A 23,235-nucleotide genomic window follows, 5' to 3' on the forward strand; every position below is an offset into this window, starting at 1 on the left:
GCTATGCCATGGATGTTTTAACTTCAAAACTGACATTTGATCATATTGAGTACTTTTTCCTCGAAATGAAAGTCTGTTATGTGTTCAAGTACAATACGAAACTGCATTATGTGCAGATAGTAATATTGGTCAAGGCAACATTGGCAAAGGCCATCTTTATGATGTTACGAATGCTAGTAAGTGTGTGATATGAGGAAATGTGTAGTTGATGAGATGGTGTACTGCTGCATCAGGATTGATTTGTGCTGCAAACGCGAGATGAGGAAATTTTCACCAGGAGATTACCCACAATCCTGCTGTGTGACTGTGTTTCTGTGCTTTATGTTGGTGGGCTCCGACGGCAAAACAAGGTTGGTGTGTATTTTGTGAAAGACACAGGTAGTGAGATAGTCTAGTATGTGCATCTCGCTACTTTGGTCTCTCTCCAAAATGCCTGCCACTATACAGCCTACAGATTATCTGACGTACTGGAAAGGTCAGCGCTGGTATGTCCAGTGAGAACCGAGCCAACTTTTGCCGATAGGTTTCTTGTAAGAGGCGGAAGATGATGACATGCAACATACAACAGAAAAGAATAGGAAGTTCATCAGAATTTGATGTGGCAGGGTTACATGGAAATGTTTCTCATGCTAACACACGGTGTGAATTAAAATAGAAAGTTTCTGATCCATTTTTTGGTGTAGTAAAGTAAATGAAGAAGTTATTTCATATATGAAGTGTGCATGTATAGATATTAACACTAAGTATTGTTAGTGGTATAAAGCAGTTATTTCGGGGTATTTTGTTGTTTATGTCATGCTCTGATATGTTGTCATTTTGTCATTATTGAAAAGATAGTGGGATATATGGTACAGCTTATAACCAGGTGTGGACCTACCATCGTTTGGAAATAGAACCTGTATGATTCACAGGCAGACAGTTCTGTTCCAGTGGTAGAATGTGAGATTTCTTCCCATCACTTGTCACAACCAAGTGATCACTGTGTTAGGGACTCGGTCTCAAAGTGGTTGTCATTTTACCTACCATTGCACAGGTCGCGAGTCTTTTCACAGCTGTTTGAAAATTTAAAAAAAGTGAAATGGGGTATTAACTGTTGTATTAACATTTACGTCTTTTGCGAAGATTGTGAAGAATTCTTAAAAGAATTGAGTAGGAAGAAATTTATAGGAAAATTGTTCAATGCCGCTTGAATCTTCTTCCGAGATATCAAGACCAACAGAAACTGCAGGGATAGTGTGAATTCATCAGGTTTTGTACCTTGCTTGTTGATAGATGTATGAGATGATATTTTGCTTGAAGAAATCTTCTCTATTATTCAATGAACAAGTCCCAATAAAAATGATGGAAACCATGGATGAGCAGCCAGAGTATGGCTAACCAAGTTACTTCAATGTGGTTACATGATAGGCTGTGAGAATGTAGCCAGTCTTTCTTCAGATGTACAACCAACACTGTCAGAACAGTATCGGTGTGGAATGTTGCAGTAATTATTTCCATTAAAAGATTAATAAGGTCATCTGAAAAAGAACAGCATGGATGGTATGGTTTGAATGTTTTGTGACACCCGAGAAAAGCTGCCGGTTGAGTATCTAATTATTTCATCAAACTTACTCACTATGATAAAAATATATGATCCAAGTAAAGCTATTTAACTCTTGAGATAACATACAATGGTTGATCTTTGATAAAAATAAACCATTCCTTGTCCTGCCAAGTTTTCCTTTATTGCGAGCTAAAATGTTAAGAGAAGGATCTTACTCAACACAAACATCGGCGGCCAATTGCTGTAAATTCTCTGGTTTGTTTTGTGACCAGGCAGTCAGGTTTTTCTAAATAGTTGTAGCAGAGCTAGAGCGATGACAGCCAACTGTTTAGTGAGCAGTGTTCAAAGACTTCAATGATCAGAGAATGCAAAGTGATGTAGGGAGGTTGCATTAAACCTCATGTTTTGATCACTTATTCCAAAGACCAAGCCAGAATTGTAGATGAATGGATATAACAGGCTGGTTAACAAACTTAGATCTGTATTTATAATGTGAATTTATAATGCATGCAGTGATTTGTCCACCTGTTTTTAAAAGCTGAGAACAATATACTACTGTAGGTGGTACCCACTCAATTGAAGGTGAGAGGCATTTGGTTCAGAAAATAATTGGTAAATTAAACGGAAAGAAATTTTCTAGAAAAAAAAAGGATATTCCGATTTCACTACAAGGTTAAAGAAAATGGATAAATTAATGAATGAATTCACAAATCGACCGTGGCATAGCTAATTTGCATAACGATTAGAATGCTTGGAAACAGGATAAAATGATTTAGAATAGTGGTAACATTCTCCTCTCTGGCTCACCTCGGTACACAGTTACAGTAACACTGACATCTACCCATGTGTTGTAAAACATTTTATCGCTGTGATTTCAGGCTAGCTGGGGTCTGAGTGAATGCCAATATTATATTTGTACATTTAACGTGCCAAGACAAATGCCTTTGGAAACTAGATTTTTTATGCAGTTTAATGATTGGTTATATTACAGTGAACTGATCATAATTATAACATAATTTGTGGTTGTAACATCTATTTTGAAGATCAGGCAGTGATGTCAAATGTTTAATGTGATAATTAAAGTGTATGTTAGCAAAGTTCACATATTATAAAATACCGTATGCTGTATACCAAAGATATTATTTTACAAATGTTAGGTGTAATAAGTCTGTTGCTAAATGGTTACATCTCTTTAATGTCCAACATTGCTTTCCATATGTAAAATGGGAATTGAAAATATCGGATTTGAACATTTTGAAGTTGTGGGTACTTGAAGATGCATGATTACAAAGATTTGTGTAAACAGATTTGTAATGAGCAGCCTGGCAAAAAAGATGGTTTTCAGCTTTAATATTGATGTGTTGTAAATGTTATCTCTCACGGTTGTTCAATATCACCCTATAAACAAAACCTTGTTAGTCAACCTCCCACTGTCTTCGTCAAAAATTAGAAACATGACCCTTTACATGAAAAGTTTTACTTTGAAGTTGATACATAATAATAATAGAAAGGAAAGAAAACCCCTTTTGGTAAGAATAACCAAGATGTGTGTGGTAACATTTTAGGACATTGATAAAAAAAAAAAAATTGTTCTCCAGATATGTCAGCCTCAGAGCTACAGCGATAGATTGCCAGTTTTCTCTCGTGGGCATTTGCATAAAATAGTCTATTCCGGTTAGTTTTCTATTTGTATTTGTGTATCAAAGTTTCTGAATTAGACAGAACAGTTTGATTCTGTATCAGTAAAGAAATTTCAGAGAGATTTCTGTGGTATACCTATGAGTAGAGTGTAAAATCTCTGTAGATGAAAAGAAAATTTGAAAAGAAAAGAAAATTTGAAAAATGTGTGGATGATTTTCTCTGCTGATGCTCATTGAGTACGTGTCAATGTTATCAATTCTATCGTATTTTGAAACTTCAGTGTTTATCTAAGCAGCTGTTGTAGTGGTATATTTATTTAATCATATGTCAGGAGTATTTCTTGAGTGTTTTCTCAGGCTTCTTGATTCAGTTACAAAATTACAAGAAAGCTTATTCAGTAAAAGTAAGGTTTACACATCGCTGTTGTTCTAAATTAGAGATTTCCATGTCTCAGGTTGAGATCTGGCTCACAAATAGGATTGTACTTGTACGTCAGACTAATGGAGGCTACAAGAAAACAGATTGAGGTATATAGGCAGTGTCACCATGGAAGTTTGGGGCTTAGATACAGAAGTATTTGCTGTTTAAATGGATTTAAATTGTTCCATTGAAGAAATACCTACAATGAGAAAAGAGTTGTTGGTGTTGTTGCATAAATGATGTGTTTACCTGATGGCTTGTTGACTCTGTGGACAGCAATACCCTTGCCTTGTATATTTTTAGAAGACTGATTCTAGCAACTCTCTGTGCCAAGTAGACGTTTACTCATTAGCATTTTGAACAGTGTGAAAAAATGCCGGACAGAGTGAAAAAAATTCCCGGCATTGTCAAAGCTAGTAGTTGTATCATTTGTTTGTTATAGGTAAGGTACATGCACATATAGAGGACCTTTGTTCTCGTGAGATGTTAGTAAGCCATCGCAGCAATTGCTTTGTTCCGGTTGTAAAGACCCTCACAGGCCAAAAACAAGATAAATCCAACTGCCTGACATATACCATCACCATTTCATGCAAAATAACAATTAAAAATGACCTATCTGCTGCCGTGAAAGCCCACTAAGTATTTTCCTGCAAAATTGACAGAAACCTTTTGTGGGTGAGTGTAGGTGTATTAGTTTTGACAAAAGGGCGAACCTACTGGCATTTTGTGAATTTTTTTAGTGGTTTCAAACATCAAAAGCATGATTGGTTCAGTTTATTTTATTGATGATAGACGGTATGACAGCATTTTGGGGAATATTGCAAATTAACTGTGTTACATACCTTTTAGAATTCCTCATGAGGTTATGTGTATTTCCATGATTTAGCTTTGCCTTCGCATGCTCCTTTTACAGTGGAACGAATGTTGTCATTCCTAGGCAGATCGTCCATGTAGCCGACACGAACACGAAGTGTCTGTTACCGGCTACCAAAAACTATGAAGAATAGTAAAGAATGAGCTACAAAATCACTATCAGTTTTAAGTTGAAGGTAGAATAAGTCTGTGCCTTTGTATAAAATACTATAAAAATAGTAGAAAGTGAGCAACCAGCTGAAAGTTAGTCGAGGAGACCTTAACCGCATATCATTTGCATGTCATTGTCGGCTACATGGACTGTGTGCCCATTCCTAGCTTCATACGCTCTCAATTTGTTGTTGTTTTTCAGTCGTTGTCATTTTACATGGACGGTGAAAACTGAATTCAAATAATGTATCAAAAGCCAAATCAGTAGATTTTCCCATGTCTTTGGAGATTATCAAGAGTGTGTACTTCCTGTGGAAGCTTTGTTTCTAATTTTATGTTGTCAGGAAAAAAAGATACAAAAGATAATTATTTTTAATTTGTGCTGCATTGGATCTGAATAAGCGGGTTGAAACATATGGCATATTATGTGGGTGGATTATTCATTGAATTGGATTCCTAAAGTGGTATTCAAATCCGCCCCCACACTACCAGCACTACGTATACATCCCCATGAATCACAACGCCCCACGTAGATGGCAGGGTACATCACTCCAGTATGGTAGAGCCAGTCTTGTGTTTACATCCGTCAGATAAGCCTGAGACCATGTAGATGTGATTATTTTTCAGTTGGTTGTGTTGGGTCATTGTCATGTTCTGAGAAAAAGAGCAACGAAATAAAATAGTACAACATGTAGTAATGCTTCGCTGATGTCCTATTGTCTTGTTACTATGACAATGCCTCATGTCAATATAAGTGCTTGGTTTCACATAATGTTGAAAAGTGGGTATTTTTTGTGTGTGTGGTACTCCTTTCTTGTCTAAGACTGAAATCTCTGCATGCATTTTGCCTGACAAAGTGAAAGAGGATTAGAGATCTCCAGCCAGCTGTTGCTTTTTTGCAGGTCACATGACCACCATATCCAACCTTTGACCCTGTGATGTAGCACTGACAGCCATATCTGCCTGCATACAGACGTTGGAATTTTTATTTTGCCACAATTTTTTAGGCAATAAGTCATGTCAGCCGAGTGGCCAAGATTAGAAATTGAGTGTTATGGTGTCTCTTGAGAGCCATATGGAGGAGTTAACGGTGATAGTTCCTCCGTAGGCTTTCAGGAAATACCATTTCGCTTCATGATTGTCCGGTTGTGCTTGGCTTCAGGATGGGTATACCGCTGTTCCCCTGTTTGTTGACCTGGCTTTCTGAGGTTAAACAGCGAAGGAGCTATACAATGGTAATGTAGGGCTCTGGACTGGCCCAGTCTGTCATACATCCTGTGGTTGTTGGAAGTTGCCTGGAGAAGAGTGGTCTACTGAAGAAGGCAAAGCATAGATGGCTTCTCTGTTGACCAGGCTTTTGTTGGGATAGCATAGACCATTGAAGTACAATGATGTCACCGTGGCATTTTTTTCAGCCGAAGGTCATGGACGCTTTGTGTGTCTAAGTACAGTCAGTGACGCAGCTTCTAATAGTTGTATGTTTGTTCTCAAAGCAGCCTTTGGCGCCTCCTCGTCTTTAAAATATCTCACTCTTTCCGTTGGGAGACTGGTCATTCAGATATTGTTTGTTGTAATTTATCACATGACAGTTATAGAAAGATTTCTTTTGTTTCCTGTTTGTTGTTCTGACTTAAGGGCATGTATGTCTGGCTTAAAGGCAGCCAAGACTCATATGAAAAGCAAGAGATTGTTGCAGAAATTTTTTTTGTCGTCAGAGTGCTTGATTCTTGAAGGCTGAAGGCTTCCAGATTTATTTTAGTTCTTTTTTTTCCTTTTCCATTTTGATAAACTGAACACGGTTGGTATGTGTTATACAGTGGTCTATAAAAAGGTATTTGTTATCCATGTTTGTATTTCCAATTGGCTAACTGATGACCTTTCACCTTTTGACCAAAGTCCAACCCCTGACTTTTTGTCATATACATACATGTAGCCTGATCTGGAGTTCTCAACACGCGACTTGCATGTCTTGTTTCAGGTCAACGTGTCCTGTTAATCAACTGTATTCACCCTCCCCTCTCTGCCTTGTGTTATGAATTTTCCAGAAAACATCATAGATATGGTCTGTTCTCTTGAGAGCCATATGGAGGGAGGTATTTCTGACACCCCTACATATGCTCCCAGGACAGCAGAAAATGTCAAAAAGACCAACGGGAAAAGATGTTTTATTTTCGTGAATGATGGGTCATTGTTGTTGTGATTGTATGTGTACCGGAGGCTGTTGTCCGTTTCTTTACATGTGAGTGTGTGTTTGTGTATTTCTGATTCATCTTACTGATCAGGTGATTCTGTTACACAAATGACAGGACCATACTTTCTGTTGTAAGATGACAAAATTTAGTGTCAAGATAATTTCATCAAAAATTATATATAAATAGCAGAGAAAGGTAAAAGTTGCCATCAAATGTTATGTAGATAATGTAACTGTATGTTGCTATTGCTGTGTGCAAGATTATCTGTTACTTTGCTTTGATTCATGGAATTTTTTTTTCGTTTTTGTAGCTCTTTCATGGGCTCTTTATAAATTTTTCACTCACTCTAACTGTAGTAGAGTTCCTTGTAACAGGACTTGTAACAAACAAACTGCGTTACCAAGACCCCCTCCTTTGAACGTTTTCAACCTATGCAAACAATGAAGACCTTTTTAACAGGGCTGAATTGTGAAATTAGTTTTCAATGATGGGATTGCCAGAGTATATCATCGCCATGTTCTGTTCTCAAAGTCAAAATTAAGGGCCGCTTTATATAGGCAAATAGGGTGAAATGGATAAAGGTCATAAAGCCATTAATGTGATTTGCAAAATCTCTGATGAAAGGCATGGCAGATTATGTAGATGTAGACAAGGTTAGGACAATGGAAGTATTTCATCAAGAGACACGGCATAACAGTATGATGAAACAAAAAGAAGAGCTGATGCTATTGTAAATCAGTGTTTTTAACCAGATAAAACATTCATTGCAGCTTCTGACGAAGATGGCACCTCTTCTAGGATCAGAAATCACAGTGAGGGTAGTTTTACCAAGATTTAGTGAACTTTGCACAGACTCCTTGTTCCATATACGCAAGGTAAGGTATATTTCTATTCCAGAACATAAGCAGTAGCTGTCACTGCCGATGTGCCCCCTCACCTTTCTATCTGTATCAGTGCTATCATCTCTTGCAGTTTATCTTTTATTATTGGAATTTGATATCTGGAATTCACTTTGTGCCTTTTTACTGGAGTTGCTGCCTCAATTGCTGCACCGTTCTGCGCTGGCCATGACTGCTGTCACTTCAATGGTTTGCTGGTCTCTCAAATCTAAGTAGTTGAAACCAGTTATATGCACATCAGCATCAGTGAACAAACAAACTCCCAAATTAGTCTTGTTTAGGAACTGTTTATATCGTATCAAGGACGCTGAACTGGGAACTTAGAAAAAGTTTATCTGCAAATTACTCTATAACGTAGTTTATCAGTCTATATTTAGATCAATAAAGAAGCAAGACCAAGAGCTATGTGGGAAGGAGTGGAAACATTTTTAGATTCAAGAGTATGAAGTGTATCAGTTGATGTTGGTAAACCATGTCAATATTTGGAGATCTATTGTGAGGCTGTCTCAACTTGTCCCATATTTACGGCGTTATACAAACATAGTCTATCCACTGACTTTATCAGTTGTTTTGAAGCAAGTTGGACATCATCATGGGTTGCCACCTTGTATATACCATGGGGTCATGTAGGTCAAAGGTCATTACATAGCAATGCACATTTGTATCCAGATTTCAAAAAGGTCAGGGGTTAAAAAAAAAGTTAATTTGTGTGCTGATACCAAGTCTGTCTTCTTCCACCTATGTCTCTTGTCCTCTCTTTCTTTTATGACCTCCAAGGTACCTAAGAAAGGCAGCAGCTTTTTCAAGGCTAGTACTCTGTCGATTTGCCTGCTCAACTTCTTTTCTGTGAGGAACTAAGAATCCTGTAACATGGAATGATGTATTGTTTTCTCAAGATGTGTTTGTGTGCTGTGAAAGTAACATTGTTATTATGTGTGTGTGGTTTTTTCTTACATTTGTCTGGTAACATTACTACTGACATTGTCACAAGGCAGCCATGAGGCCTAATGTGCAGAACAGCTGACAGACAATTTTGACAGTTCATTAACTCTTTCACCGCCATGGTTTGGCCCTCATACCCATTGTTAAACGGTTATATGTGGAACTGTTCTCAGGGCATTGGGTTAAACCCTTGTAACAGGGTAATGGGAATGAAAGTATTGACCTACAAAGCACACTAGACTTGTCAAGTAAATATTTGTGTACCTGAACTCTTCAAACTGATGTAACTCTATGCACTGCTTGACTTCTCACCAACTGTCTAGGACTGTGTCTGCTACATTACAACAGCTTTTCGTCAAACAGTAACTTTTGGCATAGGCCCAGTGTAGCAACCGAGCTCAAATATTTGTAGGGAGTGCCGTAAAACATTTTGAATAAGCTGCATGTTTCTGTTGGTGTTTGTGGACTTTCATTGCAATTAGTAGGTTTTTGATTTTGCTGAAAAGACATCCTTACCATAGTTAATATAAGGCAAAGATTAAATAAACGGCATCTTAAATTTGCAAACCAACAGACAAAGCTTAATTTGTTAAAAAAGGATGCCAGATAAAAAGTTATATTTTATAGTGCTTTAAATGCAGCTTTATCTCTGCCAGTACTGTTATTAAAATGTGAGTTTAGCTTCAGTCTTGTACAATAAAAATATGATGTAAAATCCTGAACAAAACTTCATGCTTGAAAAAAAAATGATGGACCTTTAATTGTGATGACAAGAGGAAACTAATTCATCTTGCAAGGAGTAGTGTACATTTTGCTATTTGTTGGGCTGTATCTGTTGCACATGACCTTTGTGTCTGAAAAGCAAAATGGTTTTCACCAATCAGAGCCTTTGCTGTCATTCAGCCTTCAGGAATACAGTTTTAATACATAGAGACATGATTTCTTTTGATGACTGGGAAAATGTTAGTAGCATTTACAAGTACTGCAGGAAAGGAAAAGTGGACAGACAGACTTATGCTTCAGCTATTCTGATTTCACAACATGGTGTTGATATTATCTATGTATGTAACAAGTTTGTTGCAGGATTTACGGAACGTTTCTCTTTTAGTTTTCCTAAACCAATGAATTATTTGACAATCTTGTGCTTACAGGTGTGTGCTGCAAACTTTGGCGACATTTGCTCCGTGGTTGGAAGCAAGCACACTGAAGATATTTTGGTGAGTTTGTATTGAGAGTTGTGTGAGTTGGTTGTATGTTTGTGTGCTTTCACATAATCCTGGATGCAGAAAAAGGCATATAAAGGTGCATCCCGCCAGCTGTTGTAGTTATGTTCATTGTGATAAAGGCTGTTAATCTTTGTGGATAGTCTTTTTTTCTTTCAACTGCAAGTTTGATAGTTTTTTTCAACTGCAAGTTTATGAACTATATCCTGACGCCATCTATTCTTCCAGACATGCAAGAATTTCATATCAGTACTATCAAACCAAAAGAAGTGTAGACGTAGCAAAAAAACCCAGTTAAGTTGTGTGATTCAGTGATGACATCATCAAATATAGGCACTTAAGTCAATCTTAGGTCAATTTGGGAAGGCAAGGTCACAATCGAACTTTGAAAGTCAAGGTCACAGTGGAATTGATGAATCTTTTGAAAATGCTAGCCTACTGAGCAATCACTGCCTCATTACAGTTTTTGACACAAAAGTTAACTACATAGTAAAATTCCTCTCACAGATGCCATGTGCTAAATTCGTAGTGATCTACCTTCTCTTTAAATGGTATACTGCAGTAGATTACTATCACCATATCCATAATCGGTGTGCCTTCCAAAATCTTTGGACAAGTTATAGGGATAGGCCAAATTGTGTGCTAATCAACAGACAGGTATCAGTACAGGTAGAAAACCCCTAGGCCGGCTGGAGTCTCTTGAGAGCCATATGGAGGATGTTTTCTTAACATCTCCTCCCTATGCTTTCATGAGTCTTCAGTAGGTCACATCTTCAACTTGGTTTTTGTTCTCCAGTTGTTGTAACAAGGTGTAGAAATGGATTGGAGACCTTCCTTCAACTTTCCTCAGGTTTTGCCTGGCTCTGCCAGAAAGCTGTTTAGATGTTAGATGGCCATCAGCACAAGCACCATCAGTTTCGAGGTCTGCAAATTTTGCCCAACCTACGGCAGGGTTAAATTCATGGTGACTGCATCCTGATGTGTTCCCCTGAAATTGTACAGAAACAGATGATGTTTATTGGATCTCTAGTAAAAAACAGTTGTGTATCTGTCTGTCTGTCATGACTGAGTATGTTGATGTATTTGTGTTCAGAGGGGAAGGGGCGAAAGTGCTATAAAGCGATAAAAGGCAGATACAGACCGTAATCAGGAACAGTCTCCACATTCTGGAAGAAATATAGCATCAGTCAGCCATGGTCTCTTGAGAGCCATATGGAGGAGTTCATTAATAAATTCTCCATGTGGTCTCAATAGACCATATCTGTCTGAAGAGTCTACAGTCCGAGGAATGGATGTCCTTTTGCATCGGTTATGTTTTATTCAGTGATTTTGCAGATCAAATTCCTGTCAAGTTTTATGCCGCAGGGATTGCTTGGAGAATTCCATGATAAACCTGAAGACATGGTGACAAAATTCCTTCAATTGCTTGGATGTTGATTTTCAATGTGTGTGCTTCACTGAGGGTCATTTGCTATAGTTCTGTTGTAGAAGTTTTTGTACCCCATGTTATTGGGTAATGAACTCAAAGTGTAGTTTTGTACATTGTGTCTTTGATTTCTGTTTGTCCATTTCTACAGATACTATGTATTATGATAATTATTATCATTGCTTATATTTAGGAAGAGTTATACTCCACTTGTCTCGCTCCTGTGTACATGTCAATAAAAAAAAATCACAAATGAAATCTGGTAATTCTTAAAAGATACATTTTCAGCTGACATTTAAAAAATATGATTGAACAGTGAAATGAGTTAGTAATGTAGGGAAGTTCATGTCACAACACACAGTACGAGCAAAAGGCTCAAAACTGTGATGATAATAGTATGTTTTGTAGCATGTCTCATTGAAAGCAGTTTTTGGAGCACGCCTTTGAAACATGACTGTCTTCCAATTACTTAAAGAAATGATCAGGACACCTCCCACTAAGACTTTTAAACATAATAAGAGTGATCTTATGTGTCAAAGTGTTTCTAATCTTAAAACTCATTTACACATGTCTTTCTGCTACGTTCTAGTGTAAGTAAATATTTCAACAATACCAGCGACTAGACCTAAATATATTTTTCATAATTTTTTGCTGCAAATCCATTGTTCGATATTGGGATTGCCAAACCTTTTTGTAAGGGAAGTGCAAGCCTTACAAAGGAGACTTTCCTTATGTGTAGCATAACAGTCCAATCCAGTGTTTACTTGGTTGTTTTGTTGTAGGTCTATTTTCAGATTGATAGTCACGCATTTGAATGCAGTATGCATTTTCTGTCTGTCACATCATCGTCATACTCTTTTTCTGTGTAAATATCAACTGTCCTTTGAACAGTACAGAAATCTGTCAACAGTATTGTCTGAAAACACGGTCATAACATAGTCTCTAAGGAATAGAGCTATGCCTAGCAGTAATTACACTCAGTTGATTTCAAAATACTTTTTCGGCAGCATAAGCGACAAATATTATTACTCGTTCCTATCAATTCAATTTATTGAGTCATCAGTAAAACACGATGTTGATGAAATTTTGTCTGTTTCAGTTGGAAAAATTTGAATATCTATGTGAAGATGGAGTGTGGGGCGTACGCAAGGCTTGCGCTGAGTGTTTTACTCAAGTTTCACTGTCTGTTAGTCATGAAAAACGGAAAGAAGATTTAGCACCTGTCTTTGTCCGGCTTTTATGTGACCAGTCAAGATGGGTATGTATCTTGTTCATTGGTCTTGCTATTTCACTCTGTTTCGTGCGGTCAAGCTCTAGGTCAAGGAGAAACCTTATTAGCAGGCATGGATAAATCAGAGAGACCTCTATGTCAAAATCACGCTTACTATTACAACTTGAATTTCTCATTATTTCAAAGATGCCTTGAGGTTCAGCTCTGTGAAAAAAAGGATTAACCGTTTGAGTGCAGTAATTTTTCCCACCAAAATTTTCGCACAACATTTCACTAACTTTTATTAATTTTTCGAAATTTTTTGATAATTTTTGACCAAGTGTATATTACATCTCATTGGCTATACTTTTTATTAATCAAAATTTCAGCAAACAGAAAAAAAAATTGACAGGGATATATTTTATAAAGCAACAAAAATTAAGTATTACCAAAAGCAGATGGACAACTCATGAATAAAATTCTTGCCAGGATGTACTCAATATACTTGTCTTCTTTCAGGTCCGTATGGCGGCTTTCCAGGCATTAGGTCCTTTCATTTCAACCTTTGCCGATCCGGGCAGAACGGGTCTTGCGTTAAATCAGGATGCCTCACATTCAGTGAAATTTGATGAGGACTTGATTAGGACTCCTGAAGTAGAAACTACCACGGTAGATAACCAAAACAAAAGGAATCGTCACCACCACCACCAAAAAAACCAAAAGCACCACAAATCACCCCAGCAGAATCATCCCACGTTCATGGAAATTGATGAGAACACCGGTACGACCAGCACGGTGATATTTCTTAACAAGGATGCCAGTGCGTTGAATGACAGTACGGATGAAGCCAATGATCTTGAGGAGGAGAATATTCGTGTTGGAGTTGGAGAGCTAGCGTTTTCTCTAGGAGACGAAGATCACTCGGATAAGAAAATGGATGAGTACAATACGTTCCAGTATTGGCGAAATCCACTACCGACAATAGATTTAAAAGTTGAACAATTAGGTACGGAAAGCGATGACGAAAACGACATTTACACTAGTACGACAGAAATTACAATAGGGGAATCTGAAGAATCACATAATGACTCTGACCGTAGCAGCTCCGAAAATGCTAGTAGTGCTCAGGACTCCCAGCCAGCGGAAGATTCAAATGCGACAAACACAGTGTCAGAGGTCACGGAGCAGGTGTCAGAGGTCAACTTGAGCCCAGCAAACGAGCAGACGCCCGAGGCCGGCACGGGTGTTGAACACCAGGTCCAAGAAGCTAGCGTTGAAAACCCTCAGACTGCCAGTGTTAGCGAGACGGAGGAAGGCAATGTAGAAAGCGCAGAAAAGAAACTGCACACTGCGAGTGTGAATGAAGTCACTGAGTTGACAGAGACTGTCCCTAACATAGGGAGTGAGCAAGTGATATCACAGACACTCAATGAAAAAGCAACCAATATGACCTTTGTCAATGGGGTCGTTCAAGACATGTACGATGGAAGTGAAACTGAAAGTGATGACAGCTCATATGAAGACAAATGTAGGAAACAGGTGAGTGTCAGAGGCAGGAGTTCAGAGGTCATAGTTCAAATGCTAAGATATGTTAGTCATTCAGTCACACGTTGAGTTAGTTTACTGTGGCAAAATTTAAGGAGATGGAGCTCGACACCATTCAACCTGAAGTAAGAGATGTTATAGTGATAGATGAAAAGCTTGCTTATGTGCAAATTTATTTTGATATGTACACTCGCATACAGATATGCATACTCACCCACATGCAGCGAACGGAGAATATGTTTTTGATTCGCATCATCAATTTGTAATTGTTTTCCTTTTTCTTTTCACGATTTTCCATTCCCTAGGACGTGATTCCATCAGACTTGCTAGAGCACTACCTCTCCATGATAGATCCCCTTCGGGCTCAGGCCGTGGACACAGAAATTGCCAAACACTGTGCCTTCAGCTTACCGGGCGTTGCATACACTCTTGGAAGACGTAACTGGCACTGCATAAAAGACATCTACGAGACCTTGGCGTCTGACATGCAGGTAAAGAGCATACATCACACGCCATGCTTTCTTTGCCAGACATGTTCCTTCTATCACGGTCCCAAAGTAATCAGTTTGTATGGGGGGAACAGGCCTCGGCAAATGACTTCAAAAATCTCATCTCACGCTGCTCACGTGGTATTCTGAGATCACCATGGGTCACTCAAGCAATTTATATATGTACAAGATGTCAAGTACTGCTTTCCTTGGTGCTGAGCCTGTGCAGTCAAGCTATTCTTGGAAAAGGAATGCTTTAATTTATATGGCCAACAAATGCCTTCATATTATGCTGTATGGTTGTCATGTATTTGGTACTTATTACAATGTTGCCCATGGGTAAACATAAAGTAAAATTTTTAAAAATTTGACAATTGATAATCATGTCACTTGAAAAGGCCAAATATTTTTTTCGTTTTCTGAAGGAAAGGTTAAAACTGCAGACTTTCTGTCTTTGGAAATAATGTACTTTAAAAGGGAAGTGAAAAAATTTTACAATTCTAAATTTAAGGATGTTATTTGTCATCCTTGTTCACATTCAAGTGGTTATAGTTTTATCAAGGTACCGAAGTTAAGCTGCCAAGCTGACTGATTCAAGGGGGAATATGACATACTTCCATTTGTGTTCATGAATTTTGCAGTGGAAAGTGAGACGAACGTTAGCATTTTCAATTCATGAGATGGCCGTCATTCTCGGAGATCAGCTCACCTCGTCAGATCTGGTGCCTGTCTTCAACGGCTTCCTGAGAGATCTCGATGAAGTTAGAATCGGTGTGCTGAAACATCTAGCAGATTTTCTGAAGGTGAGTTGTCTTTGCGTGCAACTGCATCAAATGCGTGCTCTGATTGTGCGGAAGATCATTCATGCGAGATCCATTATTCATGAAAATGATGGGTACCGCATATTGCTCAATGCCCAGGACTCTGAGGAATTTACTTTCATAAACTCCAAGTGAGTGACAGGGCTTACCAAATTTCCATGATGTGATATGACACACAATTCTCTGTGATTTATAATTGACATTGGTTTCAGCTTCATTGACAGATGCTGTGTTACCATAGCAACAGCCAAAAAAATTGGGAAAGTAGCTGAAAATAGAAGGCTGTTTAGCAAGTAATTACCTTACAGGATTGTTTTTTTTGTCCAATTTAAAAGTCAAGGTTGTAGGGCCATATTCTTGATGAGATGAAATTAGAGAAATATGTCGAAATATTCCAAATTTAGTGAAAAACAGACTACTACATGACAAGTACACATTTAGAACGACATGTTTACCATGCTAAAAGTATGCCTCCTATACAAGTGATTGCCAGCCAGAAACAATTATTGTATTGACTCATGAAAACTGTATTCAATGTAGAGAAGTTGTTTTGCTGTTCTTCAGATACACTTTCACAACAGCATGTGTCTTGCCAGGTCAGAGTACATCAACTTTATAATGACTACAGAGTTGCATGCCTGAGTAGGAAACCCAGGGCTTTTCAATTCAATGGTCATCGTCGGTGTCATGCAGTACACACATTAAAAAGAAAAGCACTTTCAGAAATATTTCACTCATTCCCCTGTGTCTCTGTCACCATCGTTGGACCTGGACCATCAACCCATCGTTTTTCCGTTTCAGCTGCTGAAACCGGAGTTGAGAAAGGAATACTTAATACGGCTGACAGACTTCCTTCAAACAGACAACCAAAGAAACTGGAGGTTTAGACAAGAACTGGCTGTGTAAGTGATAAATCCTTATTGTCTCTACCCCCTTTACCATGTTCAGTCTGCATTGCACCTGCTTATGATAAGACCACCACCTGGTTGAAACTTGGTACCGTGTCATTGGATATTAGACAACACTTATCAGGCTCTGATAGGGGAAGTCTTAATTAAGAATGAGGGCAAGTACTATCTGCTTCTGTTCAACTTGTCCTCCAAGAATTCATCTGAACGTAGTCTGCTACTTATGAGACGTGATAGTCTTTGATATTATAAGAGAAGCGAATGTCATCAGTTTATAAAATAAGAAACCATCTTTTGGACTCAGAGTGCTATCCCGTCAGGGACCAAATAGAGATAGTTTCAACAACCAAGAGATCATTGACTAATTTCATTCGCAGCTGTTGAATTTTGGACGTTTTGCAAAATGAGATATGTAGGTGTCATGTCAGCAACAGCTGGGACGATTTTTCAGGCAGTCCGGGATTTCTATGACACAACACAGAGCAGATTTGATGACTCGTTTTGTTTGTTTTCTAATTTGATAATACTATGTACATTTGCGAAATTTAACTTTTGCCAGTTATATTTCATCTCAATTTTGTTAGGGAGAGAGAGAGATATCATTGAATGTAGGAATAGCGTTACTGAATTGTAATGAGTTTGTAAATGGTTTTAAGGTTCACAAACCATGTTAGACATGCATGATTCAAGGAGTTCTTGCATTTATAGACTTGCAGATCAATAATACTCTGTCATGACTAGGATAGAGTTCAATGATGTAGGTAGTCTTTAACAAAAGGGTGTTTATGAGTTGGCAGGCCACAAAAAAAATTTGCTGTGAAAGAGGTGTACAATATTCACTCTGTGATTGATAGTGGATTCCACCACCACTACCACACAATACCAGACTTTATGAAGAAAGAGTTGATATGTCCAGTCTAGACACTACCACCAGTCAACAGACAGGGTTATATATCTACGGTAATTCAGTTCACATGTAGCACTTTGTACCATCAGTGAACCGTCACAACGGCTAGGTCACTTGAGGACATTTGCCCCCCCAAGATCAAGGGTATACTGTGTTGCACATGGTTGCCGTTTGCATTCTTTGCTCTTTCTCCTTATCTCAATGTGTCTGATCTGTTTTACCAAACTGAGTTTCCAATCATTGACCTTTAACATACCAACGGCTGACCTTTCCATGGGTGCATACCTGTGAACTCAGCAGGGTGTTGTTGCACTTGTTGTGACCTTCCTGGGTTACACCCGGTCTGACCGGCAAAGCATGACCTCTTCATCAGTGTGTGTAGCCTACATGTTTGTGTGCTATTGGCCGACAGGGTAACTTGCTTTGACTTGTGAGTTGCCTGTTGTGAACAGCCCTGCCACTCCACTGCAGTTTATCAAATGTAGCATCAAAAATTGACAGTATCTTCTCTCTTATGAAATTGAACAATGTGTATGAAGCTTAGTGTTTCCATGAATTGAAGTCTAGCATGACCAAAGAACCCATAGTTTTCATTAGTGTGTTGAGAGCTCAATGACACTTATCCTCAATCACTGCCATATTTTTTCTGAACTTTCTATATTTCCATGCACATACTTTTGCTTTCATAAATAAGCAAAGAATTCCTGGGTCAGTGGTTTAATTTTGTATTTATAGCCTTTTTCTGTAATCATAATGAATTGTTCTCTCAGTGGCAGGCTTGCAAATTTCTCAGTAAATTCTGATAAAACGGTACGGTGTCCCACAGTGCGTGTCAGCTAAGACACTTTGCCGTACAACAAAACTGCATTTTCCAAGTCCCCGTAAACCCTTGAAAATAGTCTTCCTCTGTTCCTTGAACCACGAATTCCATAGATCATGTGTAACTTCAAGGAATGGTGACACAGAGCAGCACACTAACATCAGCGTAACCCCAACCTTTCAATTATGCCGTCCAAAGTTCCAGAACACGACCAAGTATTTCAGCACCTGTGCCGAGTGAGTTTGACGCTCTTGCAGTAACAAATAGTTGTGCCTCGTTTTTATTGCAGGCAACTCATACTCCTGTGTGACTTGTACCAGCCCAGTGATGTCATTGAGAATATATTTCCCATAGCAATAGCTTTAGCAGGTGACAGGGTCGCAGAGGTCAGAATTCTAGCCTATAAACTGGTGAGTACATCAGATTACTTAGACTCTACTATTTGAAGGCAGTAAATCATAAGTTAGTCACATTCTAATCAACTTCTGGTGTACCTGAAGAACAGTGGGCCCTCTCTTCATTATGAAAAGGGCAGGTTTTCTAAAGGGTTGTCCCAAAGCTCTTTGCAGGTATTCGGCCCCCTAGGATTATTTGAACTTGTGAAATTGTCCATTGTGGGCCCGCCCTTGTTCAGTTTTGCCCAACTGATTTCATGCAAATCTGATGTAAGACAATAAAGCTCTTTGTCTCTGAGCAATTCCTCTCATTTTATGGCTACTATTAGTATAAACCATCAGAAGTATGTGAGAGAGCATATTTTTTAAACAACAGTTCTAAAAATAATTTTCTGACAAGGCAAGTATGATGATTAGCACTGGGCAATGATTTGCTATGATTTCATTGCATTTTCATGAGCCTCAGAAACTCATGTATCTGACTTGCACTTTTACATGCTTGACCATTCTTTGGACACTGATTGTTTAAATGTCTTAGTGTTCATTACAGGTAGATGCTTAATGTGTTCAGGCTGGTTGGTCTCGTAGGGGAAGAAAGGGGTGAAATAAGATGTATAAATAAGATGTATAATTCCGTTTCATTTCAGTTGAGCGTGACTTTGAAAAAGGTCAATGAAGATGGCGCCCTCTACAGACGATTCATTGATGACATTGTCAATAGATATGCGCAAAGTACCAGATGGTTCGGCAGACAGACGTAAGTGAAGATATGTTGTTATTCTTAGAGAAGTTGGCATGCACATGGAGATTGCGTACGTTGGTCGCTGATCCGTTCCTTCTCAAGAAATGTTTTGAGCAAATGAACATGCTCGGATCAGATTAAGCAAAGAAATAAAAGTCATGTCTTTGAAAAGCAAAATGAATGATGTTAATAGTATGCAATGTTACATGTATGCCATGCAAGAAGGGTGCAAATTAAATACAAGGAGACTTTAAAAATATTTATGGATAGTTAGTCATGGATAATTTCCCCCATTTTCTCAAAATCTGCAAAATGTAGAGTTTAGTGTAATACACACTAAGTTTTCTATGTTTTAACAAGAAGGCAAGTATGATGATTAGCACTGGGCAATGATTTCCTATGATTTCATTGCATTTTCATGAGCCTCAGAAACTCATGTATCTGACTTGCTACAATCTGCCCCCAAGATTCTGTTACAAACTCCGAAAATTTTCAGTCTAGAAGCAAGTAGCGTTTGACAGTAGTGACCACAGTAATGTCCAGCTGGACAATCCTACAAAGAGATTTAGACGAGTAATAATAGCCTACCTTCATGCGTGTCGGCAACAGATATTCTGACTCTCACGCTTTTACTATATTCCTTTGGCCCACCACTTGTGGGTTCTCATTTTGAAGCTTATGCAGTAAATAAAATTGTTAACTGCTTAATTTTGTGTGAAAATCAGGAATTTTATTTTCCCCCATAGAGATACCACAAGGATAGTCACCATTTTGAATTTCAAATATTTGTAAATATTGAGTAATTTCTTTCTGTAGAACCAAAATTTGCATGTTACCTAATTTTCATTCTTGATTTTGAAAGAGAATGGTCGAAAATTTGCTTGTTGGGAAAGTTTGTGCAAAAGTTTCGAGTCTTTCATTTTCACTGTGCTAACTACCTTAACTCTGTGTTGAAATCGCACCTTTCAGGTTTGCACACCTTTGTCAGAACCTGCTGGCAGAAGAAGCCATCACGAATAAGCAGTTTGTATCGGAACTACTACCACAGCTGATCAAACTCTCCACCGACAATGTACCCAATGTACGCATTGCTGTTGCTCGTCTTCTGGCTCAGCATATCATACCATCAGGTGAGTTGGCTGTCAGCTTGTATTCAGTTCCCTGTACAGGCACACCCTGTGCAATACGTGTGTCATTTCACTGTCATGTCTATGGTCAGAATAACATCATAATGGTTTAGAAATTTTCTCATATTATAGGCATGGTTTTGAAATTTGTTCAGAAGGTACTTCAAATGGAATCAGTAAATTTTTTGACAGAAAAAGTAACATTAGCTGAAAATACAAATTGCCCTGTATACACAAGGGCAACAATTACTGAATATTTGATGAGCAAGAAAGTGGGCAATTTGCGTACGTTACATGTAAAGCTTGACATTGTATTGTTGTTTGCCTGATATGGCGTGACTATCAAGAGCACTCAGAAGTAATCACACGCACTTGAAAGACTAAATGTTGACATTTAAGGCTTTTCAGGTCACCGGTTATCAGAGCCACTCATTACCATCTTCCCAAGGCTTGTCCAAATTTATACTTGTATTTGATGATGTGTCTATTTAGGATATTATACTGTATGATAAACACACTAGTGGAAAGCAAAAAATATACCGTATATGCTTTCACATGATTAGTTATTGATAGAATGGTTACTGATGTTATTTATAGATGCACTGGAAATGGATAAATATCAAATTACTTGTGATGAAAGATGTTCTGCTAGTTAATTTAGAAAGCATTGTTCCTCTTACCTTATGGTAGGTCATCTTAATAATATTTTCCACTGTCAAATTTTATTTGAAATCTTTTCAGAATACTTCAATAGTAAAGATAATCCTGAGCAAGAACCACTGCAGAAGGTGATAGCACAGCTGAGAGAGGACTCGGACAGAGATGTCAGGTTTTATGCAACGTGTTCCAATAACGCCTACATCAACTTCTCAGACATGGAACTGGATGTAAGTCTGTCACAAATGCTGTGAATACCCTTCAGCGTATTTCAACCTACTTTTGTGTACCTTGTTTGCTCTCATGTTCCAAACAAGCAGGTTTTTCTTTGAAAAATTCTGTGCCGTACCATGTCTTCATTCAGTTTTTCTGGTGCTCACCATGGTGCAAACGATGGGCAGCATCGACGCTGATGAGACTTCCAACTCATGCAAAGAAGAGCTCCAATGTTTAACAATAGGAAACAAGAAATTATTGCCCAGTTTCTCACAGAGTGTTTGCTTTTCAAAAGGGTTACAGGGGCCATCCATTGATTCTTGTCTACCCGGAGACATTTCTTGATATATGAGCTGAAGACATAACACAGTGGAAACTAAACACAGCTACTTGCTCTCCAAGTATGTAAAAGGACGCGCATGAGCCTTAGGAAAAATAGAGTCAGGGTTAAACACATGTTGATTGACGAACCCAGACCCAGACTTCGTTACTACAGATAAAATGATACATTGTAGCAAACCAGTAATTTACTTGTTATGTCTACCCTTGCGAAATTCACACAATCTCTTTGCATGGGTTCACGTCTCTTTGTTTTTCCATGTGTCACTCTGATCTATATACTCTTCATCTTGTAAAGTTTTCCTTCCTAGCGATTTTTTTTTATTCACCAGGGCCTCCTCAACTCTTCTTTGTAGGGTAAATTAAAAAAGCATTTAGCCTGATGGGTTATAAGCAGGTGTGTTCACACACACATACAAAAGGTGGGGGTTTCAAACTTTCACTGTATCTTAATCCATCTAGTGGTCTTTCCAAGATAGCTAAAACCAGCATGGGATTAAATTTTTTTGGAGTATTGGCCGATTTACTCAGCATGCCCTGCTAGGAAAAATGTTGATTTGCTGCATGCTAACAGTGTGTTCAGCATGGTTTGTCATTGTTTGCTGTTGTTAAATGCAAGTATGATGATTAGCACTGGGCAATGAATTTTCCGTGATTTCATCGCCTTTTCATGAGCCTCAGAAACTCATGTATCTGACTTGCAGGAAGGGAGTATAAAGTACACTGATTGACAACAGCGTACAGTGCACATCTTCAAGAAACCGAGGTTGTTCAGTGATTGCTGCAGAGCTGTGAAATGTCAATTTTTACAGCTGTGACACTACCGGACTTTGTGAATTTGTATCACATTATTTTTGGTCATTTATTGACAACAGGGAACTAACTCAGTTTCCTATTGTTGATACAGTAGTGTCAACGGAAGTCCCGACAGTCACAACAATCAAACGTTGTGTTGAAACAAGGTTGCTGTTCATAGAGTATTCCTGCATCTCACGACGGACCTGGTTTCATGACATTTGTGCACTGTATGATGTTGATTTACATGAGGCAGTCAAAGTTCACCGTCAATAAAACCAGATCACTTCTGGCAGAACCTGCCGCGTGTTACATATTGATACTTCTGGAGTTACAAACACCTATGATAACAGATATGCGTGTGCTGACCCTTTTTGCATGCTTTTGATGAGAAGTTTTTTTCAGTTGAATAGAATCAGTTGTATTCAACTCAAATTGTAATATTTCACCCCAAATCTTTGGGACAAACCCCAATGCTGTCAATGCTTTGGTTTCACCCAGCTAAAGCGAGATGGGGCTGTAGGGTAAAAGTTAAAAAAAGTAAGAGAGTACTTGCGTAGATAGTTCTGTAATAGAATGGTATATATTATCTGGCCATTTGATGACCTGATAGGATTAACCTACTATACAACATCAGCTTAAATTTTTGTCAACATTCAAAGATTTCTCTATTAATATATACTTGGTATCTGCGGAAAAAGTATATTTTAGTACATATCAATATTCAGCATGGTACTTTTGTGTGATTGAAAACTGATGCTGATAAATACATCTCAGCTTTAAAATTAGAATTGTCTGGATAGGTTTCTACACTGAGCTATCACTTCTTTCCAGTCCATGTCTTCTTGTCCCCACCTATACTTCCCCCTCTGTATCTGTACTTCCCCCTCCTTTCCATCAGTACTTCCCCTCCTCACCATTCGTACTTCCCCCTCCATACTTCCTCCTGTCAATCC

At 38.3% G+C, this 23,235-nt stretch overlaps 1 protein-coding gene across 8 annotated transcripts in view; it reads left to right on the forward strand.

Annotated features, from left to right (window-relative positions):
• Positions 1–23,235, forward strand: part of LOC139148017 (serine/threonine-protein phosphatase 4 regulatory subunit 1-like) — a 67,331-nt gene that overhangs the window by 39,605 nt on the left and 4,491 nt on the right. For 4 of the 8 annotated variants that reach the window (XM_070719278.1, XM_070719274.1, XM_070719276.1 and 1 more), the window contains 12 exons: positions 7,590–7,694; positions 9,812–9,877; positions 12,409–12,567; positions 13,039–14,058; positions 14,370–14,555; positions 15,194–15,355; positions 16,175–16,275; positions 18,298–18,418; positions 19,051–19,160; positions 20,115–20,275; positions 21,014–21,159; positions 21,841–21,906. In XM_070719278.1, coding sequence (XP_070575379.1) covers positions 7,590–7,694; positions 9,812–9,877; positions 12,409–12,567; positions 13,039–14,058; positions 14,370–14,555; positions 15,194–15,355; positions 16,175–16,275; positions 18,298–18,418; positions 19,051–19,160; positions 20,115–20,275; positions 21,014–21,159; positions 21,841–21,867 — 2,364 coding nt within the window. In that variant the 3' untranslated portion in view covers positions 21,868–21,906. Of the gene's footprint in view, positions 1–6,774; positions 6,867–7,589; positions 7,695–9,811; positions 9,878–12,408; positions 12,568–13,038; positions 14,059–14,369; positions 14,556–15,193; positions 15,356–16,174; positions 16,276–18,297; positions 18,419–19,050; positions 19,161–20,114; positions 20,276–21,013; positions 21,160–21,840; positions 21,907–23,235 lie in introns of those variants that run through there. The other 4 variants (XM_070719275.1, XM_070719277.1, XM_070719273.1 and 1 more) reach the window with 2 other exon arrangements.

Source organism: Ptychodera flava, chromosome 13, assembly GCF_041260155.1.
Source record: "Ptychodera flava strain L36383 chromosome 13, AS_Pfla_20210202, whole genome shotgun sequence".
Taxonomy (NCBI): Eukaryota; Metazoa; Hemichordata; class Enteropneusta; family Ptychoderidae; genus Ptychodera; species Ptychodera flava.